Consider the following 24,125-nt stretch of genomic DNA (forward strand, 5'->3'; position numbering starts at 1 on the left):
GCAGTTTGTTGTTCTAACTTTTTATGCTAAAACAGATTGGACAAGTTTAAAGTGTTTTTTTTTTTTGTCAATACATTTCACGACTTAAGAGAATTAAGTGAAGAGGATGATGTTCACGACTATTCAAAAGCAATATTCCCTAAAAACAGAAAAATCAGGATGAATCTGCTGAATGTAACACATTTCTCTTTCTGAAAAGCATGGCAAAAAAAAGAAGAAGGAAATTCTATTTAGAATTGAACAAAGTAAACCATCTTCATGCAGTAGGTTTGTAAAATGTCCTGAACAGCTAAATTGAGCAAATGCTGGAGCGGACAGCTGCCTCTTATCAAACACCAGAATCCACATCACATCAGTTTGGGAGTCAACAGGCAGGTTCGGGTTGTGTATTTTGATTCATACCTTCTCTGATAGCTGTGCATGGCGCCCCCTCTTCGTGCTCCAGTCGGATCTCCTTCAGCGCCACCAGGTTGTCTGTCAGTTTACTCCTCCCTTTGAACACGGTGGCGTACGTGCCCTGCAGGAGAGAGCGGAGGAGAGGTTGTCAGAAGCTGCAGCTGGGCAGTAAAGGGTTTAAAAGTAAACAGTGCATGCGTTATATATCCCTAACTGTGAGAAGAGTGGCACCTGTAAGGCAGTGAAGGTCAACAGTGAACACATTCCCACACACTCTTACATACCTCCCCCAGTTTGTCCAGTTTGATGTAGGTCTCCAGCTTTCCAAATCCAATTTCTGACTGGAGGAGAGGAAAGGACAAACAGCATTAATGAAGGCGGCGTCATTATTCTTACTGACAAGCTTACAGACACTACGGTAAACCCTTATGACGGCCTGGCAGCAGAGGAGGTGGGTGTAAAGAGGCCAGACCCCCCCAGACAACATCACTGCTAATCTGTTATGACCATGGACCGCTGGCTTTCGGCTTTTACCGTGTTTGTTTACAGCGAGGGGGGACTTTATTTCTAAATCAGGTTCATTACACGAAGGAAAACTCAAATGCACTTTCAGACAGGACAAGTAACATGTTCAAAATGTTAAGATCGTAAGTTTTTTTTTTTTTTTTCATATTAATGATCTGAGACTGAACAAAATCAAAATAAACATTTCATTTTAAGGATGAGAAAACCATTTAATTCCTGGAGGAAATAATCAGTAATAATTCAAAGTCTGTGAAGGAGATGTGAACGAGGTGCAGCCATATTGTTCTGAATACCTGAACCAAAGAAGAACCAAAGATCTGTTTCAAGCAGCTCAAACACTATATTCTCAATGACTATGATGCATCGCTCAGTGCGAGAGGCGGGCTTTAGAGTCAAAGTCTGAGGTCACGCTGAGTCCTGAGGAAAGCTGCGGCAGTAACTAGGGCGCGCTCGACAGAAACAGCTGCAGGAGTGCCAGCGACAACTGTTTTCAAGAAATTATTAGGGCCCGACTGATGTGGGATTGGGAAGCAAATGATTGCATTAATCCCTCACATGCAGTTATCAGATACTTGTGGAAAAGATGATGAGGAAAGATGGCCACTCAACTGTCATTAACTGTGCATCACTGCGTGACACTCTGGAGAGTGATGAGGCTTGACAAATGAAATGAATTAGTTAAAAAAAATATACATCTCAAATTAAAGAACTACCAAAGATGTTTACATCTGTATGTACGATTAGGTTAACGAACATGAATCAAGATCAAGAGATAAACAGCCAAGAAGGTTGTTGGATTACTGTGTTACAGCTCTAACATTTTCTTTTATGTCACATGTTCAGTGTTGATGTCTTGTAGAGCTGCCCGCTATCCTAATCACTCCATGTGAACCAGAGTGTCAGTGTTTGAAAACTAACTCCTGCAGCCTGCTTGGCCTGGTTAAAGGAAGTGGTGAGTCCTTTGGGAGCGCTCAAACTCAAGATCAGCAGCAGCACTCCTCTGTGATGGAGTGTGTGTACAGAGGACAGTCTTCACACTCTGAACACATGCACTTTCACTGTTCATTCACGAGACAATTAGTGAAGCCGCTGACAGAGTGAGCGCATGCCGTGATAGGACGACATGAAACTGTCGAAGGCCAGGTGTGAGCTCTCTCACTTCTGTTTCTTGCTGCCTTTAAATAAAGCATCATCCTCTCTGCTGGTTGTCTGTCATAGAGCCTCTTCTTGCGTCTCTTTCACTCTGTTTTAACCTGACAGTCAAATCAGATCTGCTCACTCCAACCTGGGCAAGTACTGTACATTCACTAACGTCATTCAGTTTAAAGAGTGACTTGCCATGAAATGAAAACATGTGGTGAATGTAAAAGTAGCTGAATTATTCTATTTAGTAGCAGGATCAACAGAGGCGGTTAAATGCAACCATTAATAAAGGCATTCAGGTGAAGTTTCAAAGACTGGAGGTCTGTCTCCAAAAAACACTCTGAGTCAAAACGTCCCCAAATCTAACGTTGGTGGCACATAAACCAATTTCCCTGGAAGTCATGATGTCCTCACACATGCACGCCTCAACATTTCCAAACAATTTAAGGACAACCTGCCCACATTTTCTTTCAAAGTAGGTATTCACACATGTCCCTCACAGCTGTTGGATGGGGGGGAGGGGGGGGGGTGTAACTTTTAAACACTGTGTCCCAGCGCTGAAGGCACACAAAACAAGCGCACCTCTTCAGTCACATCACTCACAAATCAGTTATCAATGAACTGACTGATTACCTTGGAGGGTGAGATTGTATTTCTTTCTCTCAGTTCAGAATGGTCATTCCAGATTCTCTCCTAATTGAAACAAATAATGCAGAAACTCTGTGGACCTATCGTTTATGTTTTATAATAAATGAGGAGATTTCTTGTCTTTCCATTAAATGAAGCAAGGCCATGCCCGTGTACATCTAGCAGGGAGTCAGTGCATTGCTCAGAAACACTGACAATGGCGGTACAATTTGTATTCACCACCAGTGAGTCTACTCCAGTGTTTGTCCTCCTGACTTTCATCACATTCTCCCCCTTTCTGTTTCGACCTCTGACTAGCCTCTCTCCTCCTCGCCTCACCAGTGATGCTCTGCGGGAGCGTCGGCTCAGAGGCTGGTCGAAGGGCGGGCTGCTCAGCTGCAGCTTCTCCAGGTAACCGTCAGGTATCCGGATGTCGGCTGGCAGGGAGAGACGTTTGTTCAGGTCCTGAAAAAACACACAAAACACTTTATTACAGACAACTGAGAGCCTCATTCAAAAACAGTGTCTACATCGTGCCAAACCGTAAAAAAAACAACACAACCCCCCCCCCCCCCCCCCCCCCGAGCAATGAGCCCTCAGCAAACAGTGTAAGCTATGAATAAAGACCAAAGATTGTCAACTAAATGGCAGAAACTCAGAGTACACAAGTAGCATATATATTAAGGAGCGGGCTACAGGTCTGACTGGTCAACAGAGCGGGCTGTGTGCGTGTGTGTGTGCGTGCGTGTGCGTGTGTGTGTGTGTGACACACAGGTATGTTCATCATAAAGAGTAGAGATCTTTAAGAGTTAAAGTCTCTCCCAGATCAACAACGGATTAAAGCATGATCCTGATGATGGTTACATAAAACAAAACACGCGCTCTCAGAACAACACGAGGATTCTTGCATGTCCTCTATTTGTTAGATTATTACTGTTAATCTGGTCAAACGCCCCCCCCTCTCTCTCTGTTATATCTACTTCCACTCCCTCTGAGATAACACTGGACACTTCGTTACACCCCATCACTCCTTCTGACTACAGGCAGGCAGCGATATGTTACTGTGAGCGTTTCCACATCTCGACAACAAGATTATGGATGAATAAGTAACTGGGAGGTGACTGACATGTGGACGGCTGAACTGACCCTTCAGCCCTTTATTCTAACCACAACAGTGACTCAGACTTTTTAACACGGTGCTCAGCTGGGAGATTTAAATGCACGACCACACGAAGAGGAAGTGATGCTTTTTATTACATTGAGGCAGCCACACAAGCTGAAGAGAGCGTGAGCTGCTGAGAAATGTGTCTATTGAAGGTTGTTGGTGACTCATGTAAAAGAATCTTTGAGGCAGAAACCAAACACACTTTGCTGCTTTGATGATTTGTTGTTGTCCAGCGAGCATTTTGAAATACATTATAGTTTCCTGTTGTTTTTGAAGGATGAATTATTTACATGCTTTGCTCTTTTAATGACAGGACAACTGAAGAGAGAACAGGGATGACACGCAGCTAAGGGTGAGGGGTCAAAGGTCAAACCTCAGGCCGCTGCAACAAGGACTAAAAGCGCTGCGTTCAAGCAGATTCTTGTACAGTGCCCTTCTATATAGCAGAAACAAATATACTAGATTATGTTTACCCTTTGTTATGACTATTATCATAATAATCTAATCTAGGAATGGTCTTTGAGGTCAGAAAGGAGACAACATTTTCCGTGAGAGTTGTTCCAGAGACGTCTCCTTGATGTCTAAGGTTGTTGTTCTCGTTTTGGTTATCAGAGCAACAATTCAAGATAAGATTCGACAATCATGAAAGACAAAGCAACCCACCCTCACATCGGTGAAGTCTAAATCAAAAGTGTCAAAACTCGGTCTATTAGGGCTTCATCATACTGGGAAAAAAACATATCGTCACTATTCTGACGAGTAAAGATTGTATGTGAGGAAAGGAAGGAAAATCCTTTTTTCACTCATGTTGATTTTATAATCACAGCATTTATTGGAGCCTGTAGAACTACAGAACATTATCATAACACAGTTTGGTCGCACTTTTAGCCTTTATCAGATGGAACTGAAAAGAAGCTATGCACTCTTTATTCAAGTTTAACTTTTAGTTAAATACACATTTCCCAGAGCTGAGGATCTCACGATTCGATTTCGATTCTTGGGGGTCACGATTCCATTCAGAATCTATTTTTCGACTCAAAATGATTTTGGATTCATGAATCAAAGTCTGTGTTTGAATGAGCACATACTTCAGGATCTGCTGTCGTCTGTGAGACTGGCTGAATGTCTTGTTGCTCTATTTGGGATTTTTGCAATTTATGACTCAATTTCAAATCTCAGAAGATATGAATCTCCTTTTTTTCCCCCACATCTAATGTTCGGTGTTGAATGTGATTGTATTTGTTATTTTGACATTTTTTCACAATAAAATATCACAATACTTTCTTTAAATCAACAATATGTAACTTTTTTTTCTCCTAAATTAGTAGTTGAAAATGTCAATTTAATTCCTTTGAACATATCAACAGTGCAGGCCTATCAGCAGTCAGCAGTATATTTGGCAGTGGGCCGAGGCTACTGTTTGACACAATGGCTGATCCTGAGAGGACGATGACAGATGAAGCTAAAAAGAACAAAATCTGTAATATTACTTTACCTTGTCAGTTGTTTAGCTTCTCACAACAAATGTTTTTTCTGGCTTCGCACCCTCTGCTTGTAAACAAATGCACGTCGTCTACGAGGAGCAGGAGTAGCAGTACTGTGTTTTACGACAGTACAGTTGCACTCAAAGACCTTGGGTGGGCGCCAAAGCGCTCCAAACCCTTTTTACATATTGTTGCTTCAATGTGAAGCCCTGCTGTTGTTTGACTGATTTGTTTTGTTCTTTTAAATGAATGAATGGTACAAACACAAATAACTGCCCGGCTGATTATGTAACTTTTTTTTTTTTTGAATGACTGGATTATATCCATAACTGTCTGCTCCGTCGGGATTGGTGGTCAGTCCCCAGAGCAAGTGAAGTCTTCCATCCCCTGACCTTTGTCCGTCCCCCCTCCCCTCCTGTTCTCCAATCAACCCATCCTAATCTGTTACAACAGAGGCCCATCTGGACCGTATTACAGTAATCCATGTGATGTAATCCCAAAACAGCACTGCCTCCTCTCCTGTGAGGGACGCACAATCCACTACCTGACTGCAGACTGAGGGATTTCCTCACTCTTGCTCCCACACTACCTCCTCTCCTCGACTCCTTTTCCTACTGTCCTTGCCTCTGAGTGTCCCCTCAGTACAAATATTACCAAACAGTGTTTTCATAGTTTCAGTACATCAACAAAAACAAACATGTTGTCGTTCAAACTGCTCAACAAAACACTGAATGTTTGTTACGATGTGTTACTGTTTTTTTGGAGATGAAACAGTGACACTGTTTTCTGTTTGTATGCGTCGCCTTGAATGGCTGTTTTGTCTCTGCAGCTACTGGTATGTGCTCTTAAACCCCAGGAGGTCCTGCAATCAAACAAACCCACAAACACTGTCAGAAGGAGGGAAGGTTGTGTTCTGATTGCATGAGCGCCTTGTTGGTACTGACAAGGTGACGACGTCGGCCGCACATCAAATGTTTGAACGCTTCTCTTTAACTTCATAAAACTCAGAGTACTTCTTTATTCATCAGACTTCAATCACTGCACCTAAACTGTATGTTTTAGAGACATTTAATCCAAGAGGTGCAATCAATCCCAAATCTAACAGTTGGGATCGAATCAGATTTTTGTCACAGACTGGATGTTTGTTTTTTTTGGATCGGCCTCCTGCATTTAACAACATTACACATCTAACTGTGAATGGGATATATTATAAAGATGTATGGAGATCCAATTTTCTTTACCATATACACATTCACACAATTCCAACTATACAAATCACACCGTTCATTTCCTGGACGTGTGTGGATCCATGCACAGGCTGTCTCTGCAGTGTGTGATGTGTTGGAGTGTTTAAGAGCTATATCTTCAGGTTTTGGACAGAACACAGAGCTCTGTGACATTTGTTTGGCTCAGAGAGTGATCCAAGCACCCTTTGATGAAAAACAACCGTACATAATGAAGCACTAACACTTCACGACCCAAAAGTCTGCAAAACACTCTGGTTCAAATATCTGTAAAAGATTGAACTGACATCTTATTTATAGAGCCGATCTCCACGGCGCCTCCACTCATTTCACTGAGACAGAGTGTGTGTGTGTGTGTGTGTGTGTGTGTGTGATCACTTGCTGTGACTCTGAAATACAAGAGGCTAAAAAAACAACAACATTAAAATCGTTGTTTAAAATGTTTTTCTTATTTTAAGGATTGATATTTGCACAGAAGGAAACCAGATGTTAAAATGAGAAGTGTTCTCTGTGATTGTTCACTTTCACTGTAAAGCTGGAAAGTTGTTTGTACTGACTCGTGGCAGTTGAACATCCTTTCACACAGTTTCTGGTGTTTCTTTTTAAATCCCCACAACTATTACAAATGATCAAATTTACTTAGAAGCACTGAATATTTATCATTCTTTTTTATCATCACTAGAACCAGATAATCTAATTTGAGCCATTGTTAGAAATGTGCAGAGCTAACGAAAACCTACGAAGCAACTTTTATCTGTCCCAAGCAGATAAAGCAGCAGGATCCCCGTGTACTCCACTCTTACCATATGCTGATTGTTTCATCTTCACTCTGACTTTCTACTGTCCTTGAATGGTAGAAATGACTGAGATGGAGATTAGAACACCACACTTTGTTTAATATGTTCAAACTCACACACCCGGGATTCAAACGATGCTTGTGGTCAATTTTAACCCTTCAAAAAACCAACAGAGAAACAATAATAATCACAGCGAGAAGTCTTTCCATAATGCGTTCACTTTATGTAACCGCGGGAGGAATGTCAAAATCTGACCCTCACTGACGCTGTGTGTGTGTGTGTGTGTGTGTGTGTGTGTGTGTGTGTGTGTGTGTGCGTGAAAATATGTCAGTAAGAGGGTTGGGTGGGTGGCACTGGTGGCAACTGTGAAGCCTTTGTGAAACAGATTTCCAAAGTATGTTCAGCACTGAAGTATGTCGAGTCACTGTGCACCGCATATATGTGTGTGTGTGTGTGTGTGTGTGTGTGTGTGTGCGTGTGCGTGTGCGTGTGTGTGTGTGTGTGTGTGTGTGTCCTTCTCAGATTATGTGGGCAGCTGAGGACTACTTTGTGTGTATATCACACTACAAGAACACATCCGAGGCTGCAACACGGCACTAGTTAGCACTTTTTGCTTCCTTTCGCTTTTCAACAAATGTTAAATAAAAAATAAAAAACACGTTGAACTAAAAAGCAGAGTCTGTACCACAGAGCCAGGTACAACCTCCAGAAGAACAAATGCTCCATGATTCATAACAGCAACATATTCACATGTCCGAAGCTGTTACAGTAAGCCAGTGAGTCATATCCAGCAACATGTCCTTCCATTAAAAAAAAGCAGAAAGGATATACTTGAGCAATTCAAGTTTTAAAACAAACCTCTGCAGAGATGCGTCTGTTCCCTCTGTTCCTCAGACAAACACCCGTGGGAGACTGCACCTCATCGGAGGAAGTCCCAGACGCCTGGTCGCTCTCCCCGTCCGACCCCATCTTCAAGTTCTCATGGACGATATCTGGAATCCAGACAGAAAGAAAAACAGGGAGAGCAAAGGAAGATGAGCGGTTTGAGTTTGACAGATGGAGCAGGTCTTTGGGAGAAAAAAAAAAACAGGGCAGGGCTCGACACCGCCTGACGACTTCAGCAGGAAAGACAAACATGCTCTCTGACTCTTTTACAGGCCCTTCTGTTCTTATCTAGCTCATGTCAAGCAGAAATGACACACAGGAAGTGAATGAGGTTTAAAGAGTCTTTTGTTTGTTTAGAAGACGAATCCACATCACACTGGTTTCATAGCTAATCAAACCAACATAAAGGACCGTCTCCAGGGTTCAATTCTATAAATGCACAGAAGAAAATCAAAGAAGCATAAACATATAACATAACTTATATGGGTTAAAATCCAAGTGGAACATTTGCCGTCAATGAAAAGGACAAAGATACAGTCTGTACTTTTTTTTAAACAACTGTGACAGAGTATCATTGTCTGTGTGTGATTAGAGTGTGTGCACATCTCACCGAGGCGACTACCGTTGCGAGGCATGACCATGAGCGAACCCAGGCCTCCCCCGATGACGCTCTGAGGCCGTCTCAGGGGCGGCTTCTTAAAGGAGCCTGTGTACTGGTGGAGGAAGGAGTGGACACTGTGGGCCGACGGAGGACGGCCATTCCTCACTATGGGCTCTGTGGAAGAAAAACAACTTCACGTTTAGATGACAGCTCCCCCTTAAAAGAAGAGTTACAGACTGACGGCTGACTCGTAAGAATAACCATCACTCAGAGAATGAAACTGCTACCAAAAACACTACATCTTGTTATAATACCGACACAGAAAGGCTGTGTATAAGCTAAATCTGGTAATATCATACTGTGCATGTTTTGATAAAAAGGGGTGAACATTCAGTGTATACTTTAAAACATGTTTAAAGCTCATATATGACACCTTTTACCACCTGGATATCGTAGTGGTCTCTTTGCAGCAGTAACAGCAGGACCAACTCCGGGTGAAGTCCAAGAGAAAAATGTGCACGTTTGCGTTCACATACACAGCTTCTACTGGAGATATCCAGAGTGTTACTAGTGTGAAAACACCATCAGATCCTCGTGTAACGGGAGTTTGTTGTCATGTCGTGAGCAGAGCCGTTTATTATGAGCGCACCCCCCTTTGAAAGGTCAGTAAACAGACTGGATATTAATGAGCGCATGTCTTATGAACTTGTTGTTTCTTACACTAACCTACCCAGAATCATCCACTCAGCTATTCAATCACACTCACAATGTAGTGAGATGGTTTAAAATCTCTAGAGGACAAAAGTGTTCAGGAAACAGGAAGTGCTTGAAGAAAAGAGCACATTCGATGTAACGAATATTCTTTTACAAATACTTTCTCAACGTGTTCTTTATGTTCTTATGTTTGAGATTAAATGGGAATGTGAAATTTGAGTTTTAATTGTTGTTTTTTTTTAAAGGGAGCTGAAACATTACTGTCAGATTGTATGAACAAGTATAAATTAAAATGAATGTCCGTTGTCTAAAAGTCTATTCTCTGTCCTTATGTGCTGTCATGAGTACTGACTGACTCCACGCGCTGTGCTTCACTAACTATCCTTTAGTGGTTACACAGATACCAGAGAGTATCAAATAATCATTGTTACATAAGAGGTTTTAACTCCTAATCTACTGACGTATACATTTGCATCATGTAACAGGAGTAAACTCTTTAACAGGCGAGTGAACACTGAGCAAAGACTGATGCACAGACAGAATAATAAGTGATTTCCATAAGAGGACGACGTGTTTGAGAATAAAGATCTGCACCGACTGAAACTAAAGTGAAGGAAACTTCTGACGGAAACAGTTCAGATTATACTTCAAACAGAGTGTTACAAATAAACCGGTAATGTTATTTTCATGTGTTAAATGTACAGAAAAATAAAGAGACAGGTTTGAGGTATGATCCTGTTCTTAGCACCACAGGAATAAATAATTCTACTTGTCCTAGCTAAAAAGAAATCTTTATAAAAACCAATGTGATTAGCTTGCGTCTAATCTTAATGGGCTTTGGTTATCAGAAAAATCACATCCCTCCAGCTTTCATCTGAAACAAGGGTTAGCTATTTGTAAACAGAGCTATGTGAGTTACACTGCAGTCTGCTCTCTTATCCAGTGTGACCCTTAAACGGTCAATAGCCCAGAGTAGAAAAGTGAGACAGTTTTGTGTATAAGCACAATGTCTTGTAGTCTCAGTCTTGTTTTTTTTTGGGCCGTGAGAAAAGCTTTCAGCAACTGCTCGCCAGAGGAGCATTTGTCGCGAGGGCGAGAATGGGCTTGACAGAGGTAAAAGATTTATTAGGTGAGGAGTAGCACCAACTAAAAAAACAAGCGGGAAAGTGTCGAGAAAATGGAGCCTCTGGGAAGCAGGTTGTTGATATCAGAGAGACTGAAATGCAGCGAAAAAGACAGAAGAGGTGAAAGAGTTAACATACGTCGTAGACACAAACAGGGTCAAAGAGATCATGTTTTTAAGAGTTTATGACCTTCAACGGGAAAGATCAATATTAGATTGATTAGAATCCGACTTCAGAGGGTTTAGCACTTCAGCAGAGGTCGGATTGAGATTGAACCGATTTCATAGGTATGACACAGCACTGCATTGGAAACGAGTCGGGGTGAAAGCCAGGCTAGGTGTCCCTTTAGAAACTCCAGTTCTATCAGGAAGTGGGAGGAGCGTTTCGAATCAACAAGCAGGACTGATTAAGGTTGGACAACGTGCTAAATATTATGTGATTAAAGATTCCCTCGATCCAAATGTAATGCAGATGTATCAGAAAGATAAATGTGTGTATAGTTTGAGAGCATGTTAGTGGCAGTAAGTGTTTTTAGAGTCTATCATAATCTGCTACAATGTTCAGGTGTTTGATTAGTTGTAATAGGAAACAGTCATAGGCAGCTCCAGGGTGTGATTTCAATACTATGTTTTATTCTATTCTTTGTATATATACTTTTTTCTGTGATTTGTCTGTTTCCTTGATTTCATATGAAAAAACTAAATCAGCCATCATTCATCCCTTATCTCTGTGCAGCTGCTGCTGCTGCCTCTGGACCCGGTTATAACTGTTATATAATCAGATCAGGACCAGAACACTTTCCCCCAATCACAAGGGGTCAGATCACATCACATGCGGCTACTCCATTCAGTCTCCTCTCTACCCTACTTACTGATCCACAGGCTGCTAAAATCCCCTCCCTCCCACACAAACACAACATGATTCTGTGTCCCCACTCAGAAAGCACAGAACACTCTAGCCAAACCTTGTGTTAATCACAGCACAAAAAGCTCTTTACAAAGCCCAGTTAGTTCTCAGAGGGCAGGGGGAAGGGGGAGTGGACTTGGACGATCTGATTGATTGACAAAGTGGAGGGAAAAAGAAAAAAAAAAGTCTCATTTGGACAAAAGACAAGAGAGGAAAACTGAGGACAGGCCTGGAAGAGGCTTGTGGGTAAGGCTTGGGGTGCCAAAAGAGAAGAAGTAGAAGAGCTGAAACGTGGAGAAAAAGAGGGGGGAAATGGTTTCACCAAATCATCCAAGTTGCTGTGGCAATGCCATGGAAACTCCAGAATGCTTCCAGAACCTGAGCTCCATGGAAACGAAGCTGTTGCACACCGAGGCATGATCCCTCTCTCCCTCGCTTGCCCTCTTGCAGTGAATTTTGTGAATCTCGGCAGAGATAAGCTGCTGTGTAACCGTGCTTTTATTTTGACGCCTCCAAGGTCTCAACCTTATCCAAACCAATGATGTAACATGGGGACAGTGTAGGAGCCCAGCGTGTTGACTATCATAGCAATAAGAGCCATCAAACATTACACTATAAAAATGGTTCCCGAGGTGCATTTCAGTAGGAAATGTTCAATCATAGAGAAAACAAACAGCAAACAGCCCACCACAGCTCCTGGGTCAGTGTTAGATAAAAAAATTATAAAAAAGGGATTTGGATAGAAATGTTCAAATCCATTCAAATCCAAGCACTAAATCCTATTTCAGCTGTGCACTTCATGACATAAACGTGCTGGAAATTTTACACATTAGTCATGTGTTTGATAAAACCAATGAGTCACTTCTTCAAGTTGTGACGGCAGTGGCGGTTGCTAATGGCAATAGTGAAGACTTCAGTGTTCCTGGTTCACTATATTGATGGAGATAAAAGACTTCAGTGTAAGTTTGAGGCTCAGTACTCAATGTCAATTCTGTCAGAACATTTTGTTACATTTTCTAAATGTACCAGCAGGAAGCAAAATGTACCACATGAGCCCTTCAGATTTACTCAAAGAGAGCCGTTTTCTTATTCAGAACGTGTAGAGAACCGGGCCCTTTAAATGGAGTGTTTTATGAAATTACTAGAGGTGGGACTTTAACGCTTTAACTATGATTAATTAATTGCAAGAAGATAACATGTTAAAAAACACATTTAAACTGTTTTTCATAGCTCCGTGCTACAAGTATAAACAAGAGGCGTTTGCAGCCCAAAATTGACCAAATGACTGGTTTTAGGACCCAAATTAGTAATTCAACGTCTGATAAACTTACAAATTCACTTGCCCCCATTGATTGCTCTGGACTGCAGACCACTATTAAGTGCTATTAGTAGCCACTATTTTGTGTTTCCATAGACTAATCCCAGGAAAGATTCCCAAATAACCGATCTGTACCGTCCCACTTTTTGGGACCTTTCCGTTGGGGTGCCAAGAATGTCGAGCCGACCTGAAAAGGTGGCGCTAAATACTGCAGTCCGCTGATTGGTCGAAAGAATCGTCACTTCCCGTGTGACATCCCGGCAAACAAAACTCTGCCGTGTTTAGACCATTGACTGATGACTGTGGTGATTGTTTACGTCTGTATTTCTCCTCGCCGCACACAGCCTTCTCAAAGCTTGATTGAGTAATAAAGAGTCACATGTCAGTGACTGAGTAGATGAACTGCTGGATGTCTTCCATTGTTGGTTTTGGTTGTCTTGCGTTTTTCTCCTTTGTTGAATTTATTTGTTAGCTGTTAGCTGTTATCATCGGCATCCTGCTGACACGCCGCCTACCAAATAGGGCACGGGTGGCTGTGGAAACACAAACGGGATCAGGCCTAATAAAACCAAACCGTACTGATCCGTACCGGACTGCTGTGTGGAAACGGGGCTTTAGTGGTAGAAGATAAGGGTTAGAAAATGTGTTAGTGATCCAACTTTCCGGCCCACAGTGTTAAAGATGCCGTGTCTGACAAACAGACTTTTGTTACTGAGTTCTTTTTCTATATCCTTAGGTGTTCAGGGGGGACAATATGAAGCTGTTTGGAAAATAGATTCAAGATAATAAAACGTTTAAATAATGAAATGTTATGGTAATTACATACTGACCTAAAACATGATCTTTTTAGTATTGTGTTAAATATTAACACTTTTAAAACCTTCAACTGAGTGTGAAGCAGCAACTTCTTTTGTGTCCACTTTCTAAACCCACCGCTGTCCTTCAGGCCGTTCTCCTCGATGGTCATCTGTTCAGCCAGCTCTGACAGCGACTCGTCGATGGTGTGGCTTCCTCGTAGCGTCTGAGAGAGGCGCCGCTTGAACCGCTTCATTTTCTCCATGGAGCTCTCAGGAAGGGGAGGCCTAAAGAACGAGAGATGAAACATGACGCACTTAAAAACTGTGGTTGTGAACTGAGCGAGGCGATAAGAACAACAACAACAAAAGATGCACACTGTATTAAGTTCCTCCTGAATACTTCCTCTATCTGTCAGCTATCTTGTTGATGCAGGCCTTCACATTTCACTGATAGTATCTGGAACGTGAAGTGCTTTCCATTCAAAGACTACGACTCACTCGCCTGCAGCCGTGTTTCACAATCAGGAAGCTGCAATCAAAGACCTTGTGAGATCATCAGGTGTGACTGTGAGAAAAAAGAATGCACCAATCGGAACTGTGACGTTAATTATGACTCAGCTCGTTCATTACTTTACCGTCCTCCCGCTGGGGTTACATGATGAGTTGGTGAGAGATTCTTACGGCGAGTTTAGAGTACGCTCGCTGGCACACGGGACTATAAAAGCAAATCCTAAACCAGGGGGATTTGCTGCAGAATGGAGCAGGACTAGCCTGGGCCACATTGAGTCCACATCACACATTCCAGCCGCATTTACTGTGTGCATGAGAGCAACTGACTGTGAGAGCTGGAGGCTGTGTGTGTGTGTGTGTGTGTGTGTGTGTGTGTGTGTGTGTGTGTGTGTGTGTGTGTGAGAGAGAGAGAGAGAATTTGTTTGACGGGAGGAAAAGATGTCAAATCAAGACAGAAGATGTTTGGGAATGAGAAGGATTACAAGCAGCTTCTCTCTGTGACCTAAATGTGGAGATGACTCCACGACTCCTGCAGATCTGGACAAGAGTTTGTCTGCGTGGATGATGAGTAAAGTCGGCCAGACATGAAAACAAGTAGTGCATCTCCTCAGGGCTCACAGCCTGTCAACTGACACTCTTTGTCTTCCACATATCACTCATAACCTCAATTCTTTACCCAGACACGACATGTAACTCACTCAAACAGTTCACAGTTTACACACAACGTTAGCCTGTTTCAGTAACCAGTGTGGCTGTTAACTTAGACTGCTTGATTAAAAGATGAAGATCGGACACATACATGATGAGAGGGACAGTTTCTTTTGTTACTATTTTCCTGTTGCTATACATTCCTTTTTGGTTGCTGTATTGCTTCTTGCCCAAATGTCTTGAAGTTCCTAAAATCATAGACACAAACAAACCTCTAACCTCTCAAAAGTCTTTGTAAAAAAAAAAAAAAAAAAAAATAATAATAATAATAATGATTCAAGGTGGCATGTGAGGGCACAAACAGTTGAGGAAAAAACCAAACAAAGAAATTAAAAGAGTAAACATTTCTCTACAGTTTGAATTTTTATTTTGAAACTAAAAAAAGGAATGTTTGATTATTTATCGTTATTAAAAAAATAAAATACGACCTCCACTGTGCGATGAAGCTCAAGCTTTGATTTAAAACTCTTTTTTACAGGAAAAAAAAAGTCCCTCAATGACACAGTGCATCTGGGGTGAGAAATAGGCCATGCAGCTGTTGAATAACGTTAGTTCTGCTTTAAAAAGTTTCTACACAGAGTTTGGAGAGTCAGCCAGCCTGGCCCCGGTTCCCTCGACACGTCGGACAGCAGCCACCGTTTGTTTGGACTGGGCTGAAGGCCAAAGCAAACTGGGACGGTGCAAGATGAAATATTAAACAGAAGATCATGAGTAGTAGAACAGTTATGCATTCACAGATTCAGGCAGCAGAAGGGTAAATAGCTGTAAATACACTTACTCTATAATTGCATGCAAATCTCTCGTCTCCACCTTTTTAAACTTACTAAAACTGCAACAACATTTCTTAACATCGGGATGATCTATTCAGTCATGAGGAAGAGGAACAGATTATTATGCAGACCTCATTCTGTGCTTTAAGTCAAGCAGCAATCAATCTAATTATTACAGAAGCTGAGATGAGACAGAGCATCAAGTCGACTGTCACAGCAGCTTCACATCAGTCCGCTTGATGACACATCCGCTCCTGCAGGACCAAGAAGTCTGCCCCTTCCTGACTGCAGCCTCGCACACGGCCTGTGCCCTCGATAAAATAAAAAAAAAGTACACTCAAAACTCTTTTTGGAGGGGGCGCCGATAGCTCAGCGGCAGCGACAGCGTGCGTACCATGTTGCGAGGATTCGGTCCTCGCGCGGGCGGCCCGGGTTCGCGTCCGGCCTGTGGCCACTTTCCCGCATGTCTCTCCCCACTCTCTCCCCATTTCCGACTCTATCCACTTTCCTATCAAATAAAGGCAAAAAGGCCAAAAATAAATCTTTAAAAAAAAAAAAAAAAAAACTCTTTTTGGAAAACTACTCAATCCCTACTTCTGACAGCTGCCCTGAAGGAGACACACTCGCCATCCAAACACCGGTGATTTAATCGTCTCTGCATTCAGTTATGAGCTTTCTGTAAATCCCTGCAGAGTCTGGAGCATGTTTTTTATAATCCATGAGAATGAAAATCCAGATGATATCACGACAATGTTTAAAGTGAAGATTCTTTTTTTCGTCTTCACTATTTTACATAATTGCTAAATGTACATAAACACACATACTGTATATTTAAACATTTATAGCCTCAACAATTATTTGAAAAGAAAAAAGGACATTCAATCGAAAAAACAAAGTCGTAACCTGTAGTTCTAATTCTGCTATCACAGGAATTATTGTGTTTATACGCATTCAAGATTATTTTGCCTTTAACTGAAAGACCATACTCTGCAGTCATGCAGTCAGTATCTGTTCGGTTACCATGGTAATATCAAGAATCCCTTCTGCATTTCTGAGTGTGTATGAAGGGGACATGAGGGGGCACGTTAACATCTAATAAATAACCGAGATATGACCTATTATCCGGCTGATTCAAGGTACAAATCACTTCTGAATGTTCCACAGAAATTTGATGGCAGCCTCACAGTGGGGGTGGGGTGGGGGATGTGGGGGGGGGGGGTCTGTCTGCTGTGCATATTATCCGCTGGCCAGCGCTCCTGCTCTGGGATCGAGTGCGAAGCTTTTGGACATGATCCCCGCACAGAGCCTTATCCTGCTCCCATAAGTAGGCCGGTATGAGGTCTGAACTCCAGAGCCTCTGGGGGGGGGGGGGGGGGGCAAGAGGGAAATGCTGGGTTGCACTGGAAGGGTCCGAGACCTGCACTGATTCAGGATTTGTTTCCACGGCAACACCGCGTCTTTTTTCCATGCTGGAAATGCAGAGCACGGCGGGAGACTGCATGCATGCTGATTTCCCGTCTCACAACCTATAGCAACCCCGGCCCCCGCCCCCATTCCCCTTAATACGTCTACATTTTATCCCCTCGACCAGCCAACAATATCCCTTCTAACACGTCTCTCACATCACAGACAAACTCGTAGATCTCCAGCTGGAAGCTAAATTACATTTTCAACCTCTTGTTTTCCTGCAGAAGCTTGTTGTGTGGATGCAGTGGAAACAGCCGAGGGGAGGGGGGGGGGGGAGGGGGGTGGAGGCATTATGGATGCTGCAGTAGTGACACCAGACGTATGCTTCAGATGGATTCTGTCCTTCCCCTGCTGCTGCCTTAAGGAAACAGCGGCTCTCAGGATGGATGAAGAACAGAGGGCTGCTAAAAGGGGAAGGCCAGAGTTCCTGCTGTTAAGAACCACAAGCACCCCCCCCCCCCCCCAGCAGACCCTGCAACGCTAGACTAGAGCTCCACAAGCTGCCATCGCTGCAGGAGTCTGTGCAACTGTCCCATTGCTCGGCGGACCGATCGCACCATCACCGCCTCACGGAGACTGCTGCCTGGGCCAGCCACAGAAACAGGAAGGCGAGGTCGTAACCTCTCTGTTACCCCTGCAGAGTTCAGTTAACCACCTAAAGTCACAACAGTTAGGTGAAAAGGGCGCCGAAAACGTCTATCCCTCCTCCTCCTCCTCCTCCTCCCCCGGCTAAAAGAAGAAGACAGAGAACAAGCGTGACTGTTGGCATGATTCACGAGTGAGCTCAGCCTCGCTCTTTCTAAAGAGCAGCCTTTTCTCATCCTGGCCAAGACAATGAGGACATGAGTGAAGGAGCTGGCTCCATTATGGAGGCCTTACATAAAGGCTGCATTGTGCACAAGAAAAAAAAAAAAGTAGGTTGTTTTCAAGAGACACGGGAGGTTGTGGTGTGCTGCGTAGTGCTGAGCTGAGCATAACAACCACGCAGGCGTTCTTCCCCCGCACTCTGCAGCAGGTGAGGCTTTGCTTCAAGAGCAAAATCTGTTTGAACACTTTCAGGCAGACACACAGAAAGCCTCTCATCATGTTGCCCTCTTTTTCTTTTTCGCCGACACACGTGCTTTCCTCACCCCGCTCACACACTCGTCACATGTGTCACCTGTCAGTCGGCAGGGCCGGGAGCTGCAGACTGACAGGTCGGTGCTTGTTTGTGCGTGGGGCTTGTAAGTGTGAGTGTGTGTAAATCACAACAGACACCTCAGCCAGAGCCGGTGGCAGAAGAAGGCCGAGCTACAGACCAGTGACGCACCGCCACAGATCTCACAGGCAATAAGATTCAACACCAGCTGATTAACACTGCTGCCATGGTAACAGCAGCTTGACTGACTGCTCTTCTCGCTCTCTCTGTGGCCTCACAGTCAGATGAAGGCGGAGCCAGTGCAATATTTCAGGTTTGCAGCTGCAGTTCACAGACAAACTGAGGGTTTGACTGAGAGGACAACGCGTCACTGTAGAATAAAGAAATCTGTTGTCTTCTTCTTATGATAAAATCTTACTATGTTTAATATGGATTTAACTTTAAGATTTATTTCATATCATTGCCCACCAACATAATGAAAGAGAAAAGAAAAAACAGAAGTGATTAAGTAAATTTGCCACCATTTTATCTGTAAATATTTGATCACTGTTTGATCATTAAAGGCCATTTTCAGTCCAGCATGGTTCAAGTGCCTAAATGTCTTATAGCTAACTGAATTTCCCTCAGAATCATCTATCTATCTATCTGATTATTTTTGGTTTTTGACAGTTGGATTGAAAAAGGTAACGATGGGACTTGTACTTTTGATATTAACTTTAGATACAGGTCAAACTGTAGTTTTCACGTCCCTTAAGGGAAGTTTGCATGCAGCCTCGTCCAAAGAGAACATCGAGAAATAAGCAAAGGGACTGAAGGGAAATAACAAACAGTAAAAAATAAAAATAAAAAAAACTTTGGAATTGATGTGAGAAAACTTGGAGTATGTTTAGCCATTCTTTAAACCAGGAGCCTCCATAAGTTAAATGAACAAAGGTGAATCCTCAGATATGTTCTGAAGACAACAAAACCTTGTTGAACAACTTCAACCCGACCTTTGATGGTCTACGTCTAACATGCCTCGTTTATACAGTCGGGTTTCTGGCACAACTTTACCAGGGCGCAGCGTGGAGAGCTGAAGAAGCTTCCAGCAGCGCTTGTAGTATGAAGATCAACTTGATTTACTTCAGAAGACCGAGGAGCTTCAGCGTGAGGACTTCATCAGGGTCTTGAATTTCCCTCGGGATCAATAAAGCATCGATCGAACAATCAATGCAAATCTGTGATCAGTGACCACCCACTGTACCTCCTGAGACCAACATCAGTGTGTGACCTCAGGGAGAGTTGCTGTAAATAAAATAAAAAGTCCAAGTTGTTCACATTTCCCTGTGATGAAAGTTCAACCGCGACTCTGAAATAAAGCCCTGGATCTAAATGAAAACGATACATCTTAAGCACCACTTACACGTCACATGATAACACTGTTTATGAATGGGATGAAAGGCCTGCATGCACAGTGACAGATAAGCCTCGTGGACCCAGCTGGGTGCAGAGCAGGGCGCTGAGATCAACAGATATACTTTGATGTTATCAGACAGGCAGCAGACTCGTGTCAGCCCTGCACTACTTTTTCTTCTTCCTGATCCTTTTTGAGGGAAATCATCCAAGCATTGTTGTTAAGAATCTTTTTCTGGAAAAAACAGGGATCAATCAAACCAAATCCACTCTGAATCAACAACAACAAAAGCTGTTGAACAAATGTGTTTAGATATTGCTGTGCCTTTGTATGATCTAAATAAAACGTAGAACTAAGATCAGAGACTGCTCTCTGGCTCATTTCAGAGATAATCACCCTGACATGGACTCATCTGATCTGAGTCAATTCACCTGGCGGCTGTTTGTGAGCAGAGCATTAGCATGAGAGAGAGCACCAATTATCCGTCACCTCCTGGCCTGTCTGAGCACCAGCAGGTTCTGCAGGTCTTTCATGGCTGTTTAAAGGAAACAACAGGCCACACTGCTATCTGACTGAGGGCAGACGGCGGGAGGGGGGTTATCAGAATATCAGTTTCCGTATCAAACTGCAAAAACAAACACCTCCCCACCTTAGAAGCTTTCGTAGCCGTTTGAGACGGCCTTGCGTGCCAGCCGCGGTAACAGCAAACCCTGCAGGGAGGGATTGTGTTTGACTTCGTTTAGTTACACTTCATGAAAAAGTGATCCATTACGGTCATTTTCAAAAAACCTAGCATGATTTAGTAAGTAGCATCCTCTTACACCCTTCAAAGTCCCGCCCCTCACTCACATGCACTAGCTCCATTGGTCCAGAAGCAGATTTCAGCTCATGCTTTGAGTGAGGGCTCGTGCATGCATGGGGTAGAGAGGCTTGATTGGTTTATGAAAACGTAGTCAAGTGTCAACATTGGTCGAAGTTTTTACAGGCTTACGGCTGCTACAGGCTATTTTTTTTTTCCGTTTCTTTTTCTTTTTCTTTTTAAGATCTTAATTACTGTCAGGACAATTTCAACCAACATATTAAAAAGTGTATCTGGAGAGAATTGCCTACCAAAGATAATATCTTTATTGTCATTGTACAAGTACAACCAAATACTGTTAGAGCAATCCAATCCAACAGATGCCAGGTCAAAGTATCCAAAAAAATAATATCAAAAATGTACAAATAAACAAACACTATAACTAAATTTACAAATAAGATATAAGAATATGAATATGGGTCATTAATGCAGTTTCAATGGACTGCATGCAGTTAAATATACACTGGTTGAAGGTGACGTGCTGAATAAACGAATACTGTATATTGCCGTCTAAAACCCTGCCTTTAAATAAATTATATTTTTCAATTTGCTTTCTAAAAGTCCAAGAGAAATGGATCAAATGCCTTTTTTATACCATGAAGCAGAGAACATTTTCAAATTTAAAAAAAACACCAAAAAATGTTGGCAATTGAGTAGGCTGAATTTGAATTTCCCTCGGGATCAATAAAGTATCTAACTATCCTTCGATCTCGTTGAATGATTGATCATTTCAGCTGCTGTTTTAAAGGTTTGGCTATTGAACAGCAGGTTATATTTACTCAGTGATCAGTAACTTGGTGAGCTGAGGTTCACTGAGTTCACTGGGTTTTTATGAGTTCAGCTCATTTAAAAAAATAAAAAATAAAAATAGAGCTAACAAGCATTTTCATAGCACCAGAGAGAACTTAATAATGAACACCTCAGCACCTCTTAATTATGGGTAGCTATGCTGGCTGTAATAATGTTGGTCTGGATGAAGGTATACGTGTGTCTGCTTCCAAAAAAAGACCAGACAAGTGTTAAGACAGCTTCTGGGAAAGCCTGCCAGGAGTGACGGAAAAAAGGGCAATGCAGGTCCATCACCTGTTTCAGACATCGATACCGCAGATGACAACCCAGATATGTGGCATAAGCTATTACTGTAATCAAACGGGTTCTGGTCCAGCTGGCTCTGCGGCTGCAGTGGGGTCTTAACCACCAGCAGACTCTTTCAGATCCAGACTCAAGATAGAGAATCTGGGAGGAGGCCTGAGCTGCATGCCGGTTTTAATGCAGCAGAGAAAATAGGAAGAGTTTGTATTCATGGCTATCTATAGACAGGAGTGGTGCCTGTGACATAGCAGCTGCTCCCAAGAGCTGTGACACATTAACCTTCAGCCAGCTGTCTTGGAACGACCGGCTTTAACATGAGCTCACTGACACACACTCGCTTGTATTAGCATTTGAATTTCGAGAGAGAATAAAAAATCAGCTAAAAGTACATGTTGGGTTTGATGATAAGAATTTTGACTGTCACTGGTTGAATATTTAAGCTTTTATAAGGAATTAAAATTGGTCATCATTTTGTGCATCACAGTCGAAAGATTGAGGATACGAATTTTAAAAACAAATGTATGAATGCACACATGTTCACTCACACATACATGCGCACACATACACATCATCTGAGCTGCACTGGGACTTGGGGGATCAGCACCCGTTGGCTACAGCTGTTTCACAGCGGCTCGGGTTACCGGGCCGCCACCATCCCCAAGGCCTTCACCAAGGGAACAGCCCCCACCTCAACTACCACACACTGTCCTCACAACACTGCTGACTGACCTGCAGGTAACAGGCTCAACACAAGGGATGTTCAGTGTGTGTGCCTCTCTCTCTCTCTCTCTCACACACACAAGCAGTCAAACTGAAAGATTCTCACAGGAAATGATTGAGAGAAAGTGCTCTGACAGCGTTTTCATTCAGCCATCAACCAAACACCTCAAACTGCGAAATGTTTCATGTTGTGAATCGGGGATAAAAATCGAGTCTGTTCTCTGGTCCTGACTGAAGTGTCTGCACTGAATGCTTGTTTCTCAGACCGAGCTTTTGATGATACGGTATCCTTGAAGAGATGTTAGGCTACTTGCAGGTTGGAGGCAAGAGTGAATCAATGTGTAGAAACATATCATCTTAATGAAATACATTCATCAGTGATACTCCTGGTGTATCTTGTGTACGTAACGTGGAAGAGTCCTGCAGATTTGGGTCATGTTGAACATCAAGGAGCATGGATCTGAACGCCAGTTTTGTCAATTAAGGAGTAAAAACAAGTTTATTTATGTGTTTACAACGGATCACGGGCTAATAATCTGAGCTTGTTAGGAATCAAAGAGAGCAGGAGGAGGTCAGAATCAGGAGAAATAAACACTGGAGAGAACGGACCCGTGGAGAACTGCAAAGGCGTCACAGTCAGCGACCGCTGTTAGGTTGTTTTTTTTTTAACATCGACGACGACGGCTATAAGAAGTGAGTCACCTAATTATGAGGAGGGGTTAGTTTTTAAGAGTTTAATAACGTTACACTGACTAACAAGCAAGAAACTGCTTGAATCAGTTTATCAACAAACTCAACTTTTAATTTATTTTTTAATAAAGATAAATATCTCTAATGTGTTTCTGTAATACAGCCACATTAAACACACTGCTTTGTTTCAACAGGGCACACACCCCGATCATGTCAGTATGTGGAGACACAGTTTATACATTGTAATGGGTTGCGCGCATAGCAAACCACAGGCTTTTGATCACCAGGACAATCAGGACAGAGCGCCTCCCGTACAGAGCGCTGGACTGAGCAGAATCCACATTATATCTGCCTTTCCTTTAGAAATCATCTGTATCTCGCACTCCTCCTCCTTCCTTGTCAGTGCTGGATTGTTCCACATTGAAAAACTACAGATACTGTACATCCCTGTATTTATGTGCACTTACACATGTGTCATAAACAACGAGAGGGGAGTGAGAGCAATGCACTTCCTGCAGAAAGATGAGCTCCCCTAAACTGTGTCATCAATCCAAAGCTTGATCCAAAGGCACACTGGACTCGGTTGAAGATCTTTGAAGAAGTTCTGTTTGTCGGAGGAGACGTGACACGACTTCAAGATCTTAAACCAAGTCCAGTTGTCCTTGGATCAAGCGTCGATCTTACCATGACCTGGATGACTGAGAACCTCCACAGACAGCGAGTGTTAAGGTCACGTTTCTCAAGAAACACTCACACAGTCATTCACTGTTTCTCATGTGTCAAACGTGAAAAAGTCCTACGTGATATTAAACTGAGTTATATTGATTTTTTTTTTTAAAAAGTCTACTTGGACTTTAGGAATGTGTTTGTAAGTAGTAAGTAATCTCAGACATTTTAAATACGTTCAAGTGAATCAGAACATCTCAAGCACATTATTAAATAATGATTATAATTTGAACTCCGTTTCTGAGCAAGCTACACGTTTAAAGGTACCTTTACCATTTTTTATCCTGACTGCCCCCATGAAAAGATGGTTGATGTAAACGTGAAGG

General features: G+C 42.6%; 1 protein-coding gene across 1 annotated transcript in view; it reads right to left on the reverse strand.

The window, feature by feature from the left end:
• The window catches only part of LOC306825528 (cyclin-dependent kinase 17-like), a 31,323-nt gene that overhangs the window by 5,588 nt on the left and 1,610 nt on the right, over positions 1-24,125 (reverse strand). Inside the window, exons 2-7 of the mRNA XM_079346323.1 lie at positions 13,863-14,011; positions 8,877-9,041; positions 8,240-8,373; positions 3,031-3,156; positions 681-737; positions 403-517 (exon numbers count right to left, since the gene is read on the reverse strand). Coding sequence (XP_079202449.1) covers positions 403-517; positions 681-737; positions 3,031-3,156; positions 8,240-8,373; positions 8,877-9,041; positions 13,863-13,989 — 724 coding nt within the window. The 5' untranslated portion in view covers positions 13,990-14,011. The remainder of the gene's footprint in view (positions 1-402; positions 518-680; positions 738-3,030; positions 3,157-8,239; positions 8,374-8,876; positions 9,042-13,862; positions 14,012-24,125) is intronic.

Source organism: Symphodus melops, assembly GCF_947650265.1.
Source record: "Symphodus melops genome assembly, chromosome: 6".
Lineage (NCBI taxonomy): Eukaryota > Metazoa > Chordata > Actinopteri > Labriformes > Labridae > Symphodus > Symphodus melops.